The sequence below is a fragment of the Nematolebias whitei genome, chromosome 16, assembly GCF_014905685.2.
Source record: "Nematolebias whitei isolate Nwh7 chromosome 16, NemWhi1, whole genome shotgun sequence".
NCBI lineage: Eukaryota > Metazoa > Chordata > Actinopteri > Cyprinodontiformes > Rivulidae > Nematolebias > Nematolebias whitei.
The window spans coordinates 36,813,851-36,827,512 of record NC_056513.1 but is presented as its reverse complement, the minus strand read 5'-3'; the positions used below and the strand labels follow the sequence as shown (position 1 = coordinate 36,827,512).

The window sequence follows — 13,662 nt, the reverse complement described above, 5'->3', positions numbered from 1 at the left end:
TCACTCAGCCCTCTGTGAGTAGTAAACAGCCATCAGTGTGCTAATGATCCATTGTTAGGCTGATGGTCCTTCTTGAGCATGTGATCAGCTGGTTTTGGTTGTCAGCAGCAAACTGGTTGATCCACTCTGAGAAGGTGCTATTTAAGAGACTGAGCTGAAAACAGCACCTCAGACTGAGGAAGTCTCTTGGATGAGAGACGAAACGTTTCTACAATTTTTTTGCTTTGTTTTGTTTTTTGTTTTTTTTGAATGTCCAGAGGACCAGATTGAACTTTTTTGGATATGTTCTGATTTGTTACAATAATCATGTTGAATGTTCTTTATTTTTTTGTGTCTGTTCTCCATTTTAGTCCACCAGAGAGACTGAATCCAGTAGATTGTAGTACTTTTGTCTCATAACTCCTATCAACATCTAGGCATTAGCACTTTAATATCCTGAAGACACCGCTCAAGAATCCTGTTTTTGACTTAAACATTTGCTTATACAAACTGGATTCCAAAAAAGTTGGGACACTAAACAAATTGTGAATAAAAACTGAATGCAATGATGTGGTGATGGCAAATGTCAATATTTTATTCGTAATATAACCTAGAAGACAGATCAAAAGTTTAATCTGAGTAAATGTAACATTTTAAAGGAAAAATATGTTGATTCAAAATTTCACAGTGTCAACAAATCCCAAAAAAGTTGGGACAAGTAGCAATAAGTGCCTGGAAAAAGGAAATTGAGCATATAACGAACAGCTGGAAGACCAATTAACACTAATTAGGTCAATTGACAACATGATTGGGTATAAAAAGAGCTTCTCAGAGTGTCTGTCAGAGGCCAAGATGGTAATATGATCACCAATTCCACCATTGTTGCACAGAAAGATAGTGCAGCAATACCAGAATGGTGTTACCCACCGTAAAATAGCAAAGACTTTTAAGTTATCATCATCAACCGTGCATAACATCATCAAAAGATTCAGAGAATCTGGAACAATCGCTGTGCGTAAGGGTCAAGGCTGTAAAACTCTACTTGATGCTCGTGATCTCCGGGCCCTTAAACGTCCCTGCACCTCAAACAGGAATGCCACTGTCAAGGAAATAACAGAATGGGCTGAGGAATACTTCCAGAAAGCATTGTCAGTGAACACAATCCACCGTGCCTTCCGCCGTTGCCAGCTGAAACTCTACAGTGCAAAGAGGAAGCCATTTCTAAGCAAGCTCCACAAGCTCAGACGTTTGCACTGGGCCAGGGGTCATTTAAAATGGAGTGTGGCAAAATGGAAGACTGTTCTGTGGTCAGATGAGTCACGATTTGAAGTTCTTTATGGAACACTGGGATGCCATGTCATCCGGACCAGAGAGGACAAGGATATCTCAAGTTGTTATCAACGCTCTGTTCAGAAGCCTGCATCACTGATGGTATGGGGTTGCATGAGCGCTTGTGGCATGGGCAGCTTGCATGTCTGGAAAGGCACCATTAATGCAGAGAACTATGTTCAGGTTCTAGAAAAACATATGCTCCCATCTAGACGTCATCTCTTTCAGGGAAGACCCTGCATTTTTCAACACGATAATGCCAGACCACATTCTGCAGCAATCACATCATGGCTACGTAGGAGAAGGATCCGGGTACTGAAATGGCCAGCCTGCAGTCCAGATCTTTCACCTATAGAGAACATTTGGTGCATCATAAAGAGGAAGGTGTGACAAAGAAGGCCCAAGACGATTGAACAGTTAGAGGCCTGTATTAGACATGAATGGGAGAGCATTCCTATTTCTAAACTTGAGAAACTGGTCTCCTCTGTCCCCAGACATCTGTTGAGTGTTGTAAGAAGAAGGGGGGATGCCACACAGTGGTAGAAATGGACTTGTCCCAACCTTTTTGAGATTTGTTGACGCCATGAAATTTGGAAACAACAGATTTTTCCCTTAAAATGATACATTCTCTCAGTTTAAACTTTTGATCTGTGTTCTATTATGAATAAAATATTAGATGTTGGCACCTCCACATCATTGCATTCAGTTTTTATTCACAATTTGTTTAGTGTCCCAACTTTTTTGGAATCCGGTTTGTATTTTAAAATCCAAATATATATTTTATATTTTATGTTTTACCAAACACATTTTTGAAGCCAATATATACCCCAAAATATGATTTTTCTTTTTAAGTTGACAAAAACTTCAAGACTGAAAGCTGTTAATTTATATTTTAAGGACAAGAATAATTCAACAATGATTTTGTGGTTTTCTGAGGAACAGTGTTGGCTCTTGTCTTCGTGTGCGTTCTGTCTAATGTAGATGAAACTGTGACTGGAGCTGGACTGTGTTTGTGCAGGAACCTGCTGTGTAACTTGGTACGAGTGAAGCTGAGCTGCTATGAGATGGAGAAGCAGTGCTCGCTGTCAGTGGAGGACTACCTCAAGGCCTTCTTGGAGAATGAGGTCAAACCACTGTGGCCCAAAGGTTGGATGCAGACCAGGTCAGTGTGTCCTTGTTCTCTGGGCTCATCATGTTGTGTGGCCTCAGCAGAAAATCAACCCTCAACTGTGTAACGTTCAGTGAAGCTTTGGAGGAATCACTGAAACTCATCCGTCCGTCCAACCGTCCGTCCGTCCATCCATCCATCCTCTTTAGCTTTGTTTTTCTGGGTCACGGTGGTCGCTGGTGTCGACAGTAGTACGGGGGACGGGGACATGTCTCCGTCCATCAGAGACAAACGGACAACCATTCACACTCAATTTAGAGTTACCAAAGAACCTAACTTGGATGTTTTTTGGTCTGTGGGAGGAAATCAGAGAAAACTCTCACCTGCACTGGGAGAGCATGTAATCTCCACCCAGATAGGCCCCAGCTGAGTTTTGGTCCTGCATGTGCTGCCCAAATATATATTTCAACATTATTTTCTTTTGTCAGCCGTCCGACCACGGCACCCTTCCGGTTCGTTTGTTCCCAGGTGGAGAGGAAACTCACAAGCTCAATAAAATCAAGAGAGGTAAATTATTTTTACCTTTTAATGTAGGTAAGGCAGGAAAAATTACAAGCTCAGCGAGGCGTCCGTCCGACCCATCATAAACTGGAAGCGGAGGCCCCGTGCGAAAGAACGCTCCAGCTTATGTTGGCCCTTGGCTCTGCCTCCACATCCGGGGAGCGCAGCCTATCAGCGTATCAGAGGGGTGACCATATGTGACTTCATCGGCCTTATCTGTTTCTGATGGTGGATAATAGGGTGACGTTAATCTATCTAAGTGTTGGAGGCTTCAGAAACAAAAATGACTCCTCATCAGGTGTTGACCCTGGGGTCACTCGTTGTGAGCAGCTGATACTGGTCTGATCTGTTCTGAACTAGGACTTTAACAGTCTACTCAAGTAATCGACACATCGATTCCTAGGACATCTCTCGAGTTTTTAAATTTCACGTCGAGTATTAGTAGTGACGTCATTACGTCGCCGTTACATCATTGTGTCACGTGATCCGCACCGGGCGTGGGCTACAAAATGGATTCCTCCAAGCAGACGGATGGAGCGGAGCAGGCCCAGTCTTGGCAAACAGGTAGAAATGCATCGATAGTCTGGAAATATTTCACTAAAGATGAATCTTCCAGTTCAACTACCGTAAGGAAACGGAAAATGAATCAACTTCCTGACTGTTTGGAGCTCGTTGCAAACTGGTGTTACACCATATTCTGTGACCACTGTATATTGTGACCATAGGGGGTGGTGTTGCATGCACTGTTGCAGGTCACAGAATATGTTGCAACACCGGGTCCAATCGACCGAACCAGAACCAGCTTCCTTCTGATCTTGTTTCACAAACAAAAAGCAAAAAATATTAATCTCTAAACCTATAAAAAAACTATAAACATAGTAATCTCTAAAACTAAACCTAATGCGCACCACAGCTGGCGGTGGAGCGGGGTGGTCGTCCGCCCCACTGTTTTTAGTTTTGTTTTTGATGTACTGCATTTATAAGAATCGGACTGAATTTGACTTGTTTTTCTAAAACCACATTAACATTCACCAAAGTTCATGCTCAGTAATCCAAGTACAACCCAACAAGGTTCAGTCAGGTCATCTGGACGGTTTATTTTTTGCTGAGACGTTTCATCCTTCATCCAAAGGACTTCTTCAGTCTGAGGAGCCACAACAAACAGATTCTCACAAACGGCATACTCACATAGTGGGAAAAACCAGTTTGCTTGTGCTAAGATGGCCAAGGTGACTGCCCTCTCCCCCGTCAACTCCTCTGAGACATCTTAACACCAGCAAACTGGTTTTTTTCCACTATGCGAGTGTGCTGTTGTGGGAGTCAGTTTGTTTGTTGGTGGCTCCTCAGATTGAAGAAGTCCTTTGGATGAAGGATGAAACGTCTCAGCAGAAACAAAAACCGTTCAGATGACCTGACTGAACGTTGTCACATTAACTTTGTTTTATTGCAGGTTTTCAGTTTAAATATTTCCACACTAAAGGTAGAACTAGTTTCTCAGAACTGTAGTCGTATGAATGTTTAATTTGAAGTGCATCATAAAATTAAATGGTCTAAATATCACTTTCAGAGTAAGCGGTTAGTGAAAGTGAGTACATTGTCATCTTGTTATATTTGATTACAAAGTAACAAACTGTGTATTAGCTACATGCTTACAGTTTGATTTAGTTTACTTTTGTTTATATTTAAAAGCACAATAAATCTTTCACACCTAAGCAGATTGTTGGACATATTTGAGCCGGTTGGTGTGAAACTATTGATGTTTCCAACATTACAACATGCTCGAACAACACTTGTAAAGGCAAAGAGTGGTTCCTACACCTACTACCAGACTGTGATAAAGTGTGTGGGAGAAAAATCTTCTTGCTACAATGAAAGAATAATAAATGTTACTTTACTGATCAGAAACAGGAGCAGATGAACTCCAGTGAACAAAACGGTAATGAACAGATTTATTTTTAACTGCTTGGACTTAAATAAAAAGACAGGCCAGGAAATGCTGATTAAAAAAAAAAGAAATGAATACAAACAAACAAAAGAAAGATCCACAACAAAACTACAAGTTCTGCTTATTCACTTTTTTAGCTTCCGTCGTGGTGCTTGAAGGAGGATTTGGAAATATCATCCGTACATCCGTCTGTGAAAGATGTGAGTCCAATAACTTAAAAAATAAGTGAGGTACGGACTTCCATCTTGGTGTGCAGCTACATCTTAGGTGCAAGAAAGGTTCCCATCGAACATTGTGTTGCTACGTCAAAATCCAAGCTGGCCACCACTAGGCCTGTCGCGATGAACGATAAATCAATTAATCGCATGATGAATTAAAATTATCGACCTCATTTTTATTTATTGGCTTTATCATTTCTTCATGTCTCTCTCTTTCTACTGATGACAAAAAGCTCAACTCTGGTCCAACATTTTTCAGTCAGGTCATCTGGACAGTTTCTTTTTTTGTGCTGAAATGTTTCGCCTTCGATCCGGAAGGCTTCATCAGTCAAGGAAACACAACAAAACTGATTCTTCCCCCAACAGTTCTTCCCTCATTGTTGGGGGAAGAATCAGTTTTGTTGTGTGTTTCCTTGACTGATGAAGCCTTCCGGATCGAAGGCGAAACGTTTCAGCACAAAAAAAGAAACTGTCCAGATGACCTGACTGAAAAATTTTGGATTGTATACCTGGATTATTGAGCATGGACTTTGTTCTCAACTCTGGTGCTCTTCACTGACCCCTCCCTTTCTCTTTAAAATCCATTTTAATGATCCAAAATCGTGTTTTTGGATCGTTAAAAGCAGCTAAGCTGAGAAGCTAAGCTACGAGCTAAGCTAACTGGCTGGCCTCGGGGGGGGGGGACCTCTGTCTTGTTGAAGCTCCAAAATTCACAGTTGAAACTTGTGCCTTTGTGTAAAAAGTTTTTCTCTGCAAAAAGAAGCTGAGAACTTGTTTACTGATTTTTTTTTATTTTTAATTAAAAGCTTTGTGTGACAAATGCTATGCTAAAGAGCTCAAACCACACTGAGCGTCCGCCATTTTGAGAACTGAAAAAAAGGAAGGAGAGACAGCCCATGTCACGTCAAGGGGCCTCCCTCCCATTTTTCTTAAAGGGACACGCTGCTCGCTCCCTCACTAGCCATCCTCCTGTTCAAACAGTCTTATAGTCCCATCCGGTGGTCAAAAAAGATACTACATGCAAAACTAATTAACCAACATTTCTTCTTAAATTGGACAATAATTATTATTGTATATTCTAATTCTATAATTACTAATTATTGTCAAATTTCAAACAATATTATCATTTATTGCAATAATTTCTGAGACAATTAATCGCCAGCCAAATTTGTTATAGTGATAGGCCTAGCCATCACGACCATAAATATATGTAAACTGGCCACCCCAATCATTGGAGGAAATATGCCATCTAGTTTTTATACGACTTAAACCTTTAGTTTCCTCAAATGATTGGGGTGGCTGAAGGTTTATTTATGGTAACCATGCCCACCCCCTGGCTCTGCTTCTGTGTCGCTGGTGGATAAATTTACTCCCGCCACTCGCCTGGATCGGAAAGAGACGACAACCTCCCTCTGTTCTTCTACACAGTGTAACGCCTACCCACTGGAATATCTTAAAAAGTTTAGGTTTACTTGTATTCCTGTTTTTATTCTTATTATCTCCTGTCAGCGAAAGGCAAAGGTGGTGACAAGAAAGTGTGTCTGTGTGTGTTCTGTTAGCACATCATCTGTTGAACCAGTGGATGATTTGAACGAACCTTGGATGGACATCTGTAACTGATTAACCTTTGGAGGCAACATCTGGACACCACTGCTAGTCTGCCTTGGCTAACACAGAAGTGTGTGTCTGAGCGTAAATGTGTGGTAGCCGCTGAGAGACAACTCGTACTCTGGAGCACATTATATTTTAGAGGTTTGACAAAACTAACTAAACATTTCTCAACATGGTTTGATCTTAACGTAAAACTGACATGAGATAAACCAAAGTTGTTGTTTTTTCACTAAACACTTGATCAACAGTTTATAATTCAAAACTACTTAACCTCTGTCTCTTTTATTTGTTCCTGTTTTTACTGTCTTGTTAGGTTTTTATATAGTAATGAATGAGGAAAAACCCTCGAGATTTAAAACTCCTATAGTTTTATTTATGTTGGGACAGATTGATCGGGCTTGGCCTTTAAATGTGAAAGAAGAAGTAGTTCAGGTGGTGTTCTGTGTGTGTTCTCTTTGTTCTCTTTGTGTTCTCTTTGTGTTCTCTTTGCGTTCCTACAAATATTTTAGACAAAAACACGCAGATGCTTTTCTTTTCCACATCTCTGATGAGTTTTACAGCATTTGTTGGAACGTTTGAATCTTTGTCTTTCTGACGTTCTTGAACAGCGAACCCTCAGACGAGACATTTACTGGATCTGTTTCTCTGGTTTTGTCTTTCATGTTGAACGCTGCGCCACTGGGTCGTTTAGAACTCTGTTGAAGGAGAGCTTTGTCATTCACGGCCACCTCACTGGAAACCTGTAAGTGTCCTCCATGGCACACTTTATTTTACTGCCGTTACTTCTTACAGGTTCCTTTTCAGACTGAGCCTGAATGTCAGTGTTGAATGTTTGCTGGTGTTTTTTATTTTTTAATTCAGAGTAAAAAGGAGGATGGTGCCTGGACCGAAGGCCAAAGCCAAGGTGAGTGGTGCTCGACCTTTTCACTGCTCATCTTTGTTTTCAATGGTAAACTTTATAACATTTCTCCTTTTAAGAAACAGTATTGTGTTTCTAAATCAACCTGATAAGCTGAAGGAGAAGTGTTTGAGGTGATGGTGACGTCTTGCTGTGTTGCATGAATTTGTTGAGACTCATAACAAACATTAACCAAAGGCTCTGATGAAGCCGTGGTCTTCTCATGTCACTGAGAAGACCAGATGTTTGTAGTCCTCTAGAAGCTACTTCAGTCCTTATAATCATCTGAGAGGCTTCTCCTTTGTTTTATTTTCTCACTGGCAGTTCTGTGGTTATGTGTAGTTCCTCTACGTAGTCCCTCGCTACTTCGCAGTTCAACTTTCGTAGACTCACTCTTTTGTGGGTTTTCAAAGTAACATTGTACATGGCACATGATTGGCTGATTGATGGAGTGAGCCACATGAGCTAACCCTAACTCTCCTGCTGCGGGAGGGAGGTTCTCTCTGCACCACAGTTATATTTCAAACAACCCAAACAACAGTGAGTGAACTTACTGCACGCGCTCCACGCCTTGTTTCCTGTTTTTGGTGTATTTTTGTCGCAGTGTTACAACGCCACATACAGGCCTGGCGTAGTTACTAGAAAATGTGGGGTCATTTTCAGTGTTTCTGCATGGATGAAAACCTTTCTAGAAACTGCCATATTTATGAGGACATTTTCAGAAACAACACATAAAAAATGTATTTTGAAAAAACAGTTTCCGTGTGGACAAGTCCTCTTGAGAGCTCATTATGTTTTAGGTTAATCAAGGTGTTTCTTGTTTTTCAGGAGGGTCTTTGGATCAACAAACCTCTCACCATGACCTCCACCCCGTCTCTGCCCACCTCCACCTCTGTACTGATGTCCTGCCGCCCCCCACCTCCGTCCTCCTCCTCGCCCCCGGAGCCCATCTGTCTGTCAGACTCTCTGGATGAGGACTTGACTGCTCCCTCTCTGGACTCTATCTCTCACGCTCTGGCCCTCCTCAGCAGTGCATCTAAGGGCCTGGGCCTCGCAGACAGCCCCCTGTCACCCCCACCGCTGCAAATACCCACCACTTCTCCTCCACCTGTCGCCCCTCATTACCCCTCTGCCTCTCAGGTGTCTATATTGGCTACATCCACACCTCAGCATCATTCCCTGTCCAAGATGGAGGCCTCTCACCCAGTCATGGCGTCAGCTGGTAACTTGTCTGGAACGACACTAGCACACCCCTCTTCTACCTCCTCTTCCTCTCCAGTTGTGTCTTCCGTGGTCCGTGTGACCTCCTCAGGCGTGTCGTTGGCCTCCAGGACTGCAGATGGTCCGTACGCTCAAATGAAAGGCACCATGGGTCAAAGCCCAGTTCAGAGACCCGTCACCATGGCGACGTCTGCTCACAGGCCCACCTCTGTAATGGGCAAAATGCATCCTCACCCCTCTCCTTCACCTCCAAAGCAGCGGCCTCCCCCCACAGCTTCCCCTCTGCTTCCCCCTCATCAGAAAGGTTTTGCCAGCCCAGGAGGGGTCCTGGGTACACTGGGAACCAGTCAGGGACTCTCCAAGAGCAGTGCCAAAGCTGTCAGCAGCAATGGCAGTGCTGCCAGCAGCAGCATCACACCTCCCTCCTCTTCATCACAGTCCAGGTCCAACTCCACCTCCCACCATGGCCTGCAGTCCTTCTGCCCCCCCTCTTCAGCAGCCTCTTCACCGTCCCCCACCTCCCATACCTCCCATTCTTCTCAAGGTAAATCTCACACCCACCATCACCACCAGCCCAACTTCATCACCCCCATGCAGGCCACACTCACCAAGTCCTCCCACAGCAGCAACTCCTCCCCCATCATCAAACTCACCCCTCGGCCTCCTGCACCCACCCCTCCTCCCTCCTCCTCGCCTTCCCCATCATCCTCACCCTCACACCAGCTCTCCCATCAGATGATCTCCAACCAGCAGCAGCACCAGTACTCTCCCAAAACCCCCAGAACTTTCCGGCCCCCCTTCAGTGGGCAGATGAAGCAAACGCAGGGCAGCAGCAGCTTCGCCAGCACCAGTAAACCTCAGCCCGCCATGAGCAGCAGCACCATCAGCAGCAGCTCCAACAAAGGAGTTGTTTCAGACAAAACACCTGCTTCCTCTATGATTTCAGTCTCAGCCAATCAGAGGCAGAGGGTTGTGGGCAGAGCCAACCAGAGCTCAAAGGCAGGGAATGGCTGGGCAGCTTCAAGCACTTTGACCTCATCGACTACAACATCACACCTCCCACAGGTCAGAGTTCAGAGCATCTGAAGGATGTTGGTGAAAAGAGAAACAGGTTTTTATTTTTGTTGAAAGAAATGTCCCAAGTTTGTTTTTCCTGACTTTTCAGGTGTCAAACGCTGGCTCCCCCCTCCTGAACTCTGCCCTCCCCCTGGGCTTTGGGATGTTGGGGGGTCTCGTGCCCGTCTCGCTACCCTTTCAGTTCCCTTCGTTGCTCAATTTCAGCGCTCCAGGAGTCCCGGGAGCAACTAGGATGGGCTCAGCTCCCAGCTCCAACTCAGGATACCAGTTAGCACAGAGCGACCTATTGGGTGAGCTTCCACACATCTGTTCATTAAACAGGAGGCGAACACGTATACATGATCTCACTTCCTGTTTGTCAGGTTAAAGGAAAACAATTGGTTTTAGTTTTATATGAGTAGATGTAGTTATTTTTCTGTTTTAATCATTTTTAACCTGTATTTAACTATTTTTATGTTTTCTAACCTGAATGTGTGAGTTGCTCTCTGAGCTCCTTCACTTTCATTCTTATTGTAATTTCACAGCTGCCCTCACTCAAGTTTTCCATCCATCCATTATCTTTCGCTTATTCCGAAGTCGGGTCGCGGGGGCAGCAGCTTGAGCAGGAAGGTCCAGACATCTCTTTCCACAGCCTTCTCTTCCAGCTCTTCTGAGAGGATTCCAAGGCGTTCCTAAGCCAACCGAGAGACATAGTCTCTCCAGCATGTCCTGGGTCTTCCCCAGGGTCTCCTCCCAGTTGGACATGCCCGAAGCACCTCTTTAGGGAGGCACCCAGGGGGCATCCTTACCAGATGCCCGAACCACCTCAACTGGCTCCTCGACGTGGAAGAGCAGCGGTTCTACTCAGAGTCTCTCCCGAATAACTGAACTTCTCACCCTATCTCATTGGGAGAGTTCAGCTACCCTGCGGAGAACACTCATTTCAACCGCCTGTATTTGCGATCTCATTCTTTCAGTCACTACCCAGAGCTCATGACCATAGGTGAAGGTAGGAACGTAGACAGACCAGTAAACAGAGAGCTTTGCCTTACAGCTCAGCTGTCTCTTCACCACAACAGACCGGTACAGAGTCCGCAATACTGCAGATGCTGCACCAATCCGTCTGTCAATCTCGCGCTCCATTCATCCCTCTCTTGTGAACAAAACCCCGAGATACTTGAACTCCTCCACTTGAGGCAGAACTTCACCCTTGACCTGAAGAGAGCAATCCACCCTTTCCGGTTGAGGACCATGGCCTCAGATTAGGAGGTGCTGATTCTCAGCCCAGCTGCTTCACACTCAGATGTGAACCGCTCCAGTGAGTGCTGAAGATCACGGCACGATGACGCCAACAGGACCACATCATCTGCAAAGAGCAGAGAAGGAATCCTGAAGCTACCGAAACTCTCCGCCAGCTGACTGCACCGAGAAATTATGTCCATAAAAGTTATGAACAGAATCGGTGACAACGGCAGCCCTGACAGAGTCCAACTCCCACCCTGAAGGGGTCCGACTTACTGCCGGCAATGCAAACCAAGCTCTTGCACCGCTTGTATAGTTGTATAGGGACTGAACAGCCCGTAGCAATGGGCCTCCAATCCCATACTCATGGAGCACCCCCCACAGTGTACCCCGAGGAACACGGTCGAATGCCTTCTCCAAGTCCACAAAACACATGTAGACTGGATGGGCAAACTCCTATGACCCCTCAAGGACCCTAGTGAGGGTAAAGAGATGATCCAGTGTTCCATGGCCAGGACGGAACCCACATTGTTCCTCCTGGATCTGAGGTTTGACCAACAATCGGACTCGCTTCTCCAGTACCCCTGAATGGGCCTTACCAGGGACGCTAAGGAGAGTGATGCCCCTATCACACCCTCCGGTCCCCCTTTTGAAGAGAGGAACCACCACCCCAGTCTGCCTATCCAGTGGCACTGCCCCCGATGTCCACGCGACGTTGCAAAGGCGTGTCAACCAAGACAGACCCACAACATCCAGAGCCTTAAGGAAATCGGGGTGAATCTCATCCACCCCTGAAGCCCTGTCACCTCGGAGCTTTTTAACTACCTCGGCGACCTCAGCCACTGTTATGGACGGATCAACCCCAAAGTCTCCCGACTCAGCTTCCTCCATGGAAGATGTGCTGGTGGAATTGAGAAGGTCCGAGAAGTATTCCTTCCGCATCCCGACGACATCACTGGTTGAGGTCAACAGCATCCCACCTTCACTGAACACAGTGTTGGTAAAGTGCTGCTTTCCCCTCCTGAGACGCCTGATGGTTTGCCAGAATTTCCTCGGATCACTCACTCAAGTTTTATTTGATTAAAACAGCAGAGGCATGAATCTTGACCAGAAGTTATTTTGTTTGGTGTTGTCTAGGGTCCACGCTAGAGCCCGACCACTGATATTAGGAGGATAAGACTAATGCTGATAACTGATTTATTGACTATTACTATTGCCCATAGTACAACTATTAGTGATACAATACTATTTGTAGAGGTTTGCATTAAAAAAAAGTATACAGCAGGGCTATTACAAAATTGCTCGGGGGCTGGACATCCTGCGATTAAATCTATTATTATAATTTTATTATAATTATCTAAATAAACCCAAGTACACAATTATTTGTTACATATCTATATATATATATATATATATATATATATATGTATATATATATATATATATTTTTTATTTTTTTATTTTTTTTTGTATATATATATTTTTTTTTTGTATGAAGTGGGTCAGTCAGATTGAAATCACCCGCTGGACAGAAATGGCCCATGGGCCAACAGTTGAATAGCCCTGGTGTACAGTATATATATTATTTTTTCTTTTTTTTATGGGCGGCACAGTACAGCAATGGTTAGTGCTGTCACCTCACAGCAAGAGGGTCACAGGTTTGCCTCCCAGTCTTCTACGTGGAGTTAACATGGTCTCTGTGGTTTCCTCCCGCAGACTGAAAACCTGCATGTTTGGTTCTTTAGTAACTCCAAACTGTCTTCAGGTGTAAATGAGGGTGATGCAGCCGTTTGTCTCCATGTGTCCCTCTGATGGGCTTGGCGACCTGTCCAGGGTGTCCCCCACCTGTCACACTGTGAAAGAAAAAAAAAAAGGATAATTGTATCATTGTGCTGTTTAGAAGTAACCACTTTGTTCCTGCCCGTCTCCTTTTCAAACCACCGTGTCTTTGTTCTCCATCGTCTGGTCGCACCTGGACTCTGTGACGGTGTTGTTCTGCTGCCTCTGGACTTCGGTCCAACACTTTCTCTTTGTTTCCACGTGTCCTCTGATTGTAGTTGTTTCAGTCTTCCTCTCATCCGTCCTCCTTCCTTCATCTCTCCTCAGATCTGTATAAGAGCCTCCAGTCAGGGTCGCAGGCTGCCCTACCTCCTCACTTGCAGCTTGCTTTTTCAGGTAAACTTCATTCCTCCTCCTTCTTGTCCTCCTCCTCCTCACTCTCTCCATCCATCGGTGTCAGCTCAGTGTTTGTTCTGGTTTGACCTCTGATCAGTCACACGTGTGATTTAACTTGGAGATGCGTGAATAAGTTTTCACAATGAGCTGAATGTTTTAATCATGTACTTTAGTAGTTACAGTTGTTTAGTTGTCTATAAAAATATAAAAGCTGTGAGGAAATACTGTAACTACCAGCAAGTTTAAAATATCAGCCCCAGGAACCATAAATATATATATATATATATTTATCTGTCTAGAGGCTCTTATACAGATCTGA

At 44.4% G+C, this 13,662-nt stretch overlaps 1 protein-coding gene across 1 annotated transcript in view; it reads left to right on the top strand.

The window, feature by feature from the left end:
• LOC119422499 (ubinuclein-2-like) overlaps window positions 1–13,662 on the top strand; it is a 69,194-nt gene that overhangs the window by 37,347 nt on the left and 18,185 nt on the right. The window contains 6 exon segments of the mRNA XM_037689875.1: window positions 2,327–2,470; window positions 7,443–7,493; window positions 7,613–7,655; window positions 8,478–9,935; window positions 10,036–10,237; window positions 13,275–13,343. Coding sequence (XP_037545803.1) covers window positions 2,327–2,470; window positions 7,443–7,493; window positions 7,613–7,655; window positions 8,478–9,935; window positions 10,036–10,237; window positions 13,275–13,343 — 1,967 coding nt within the window.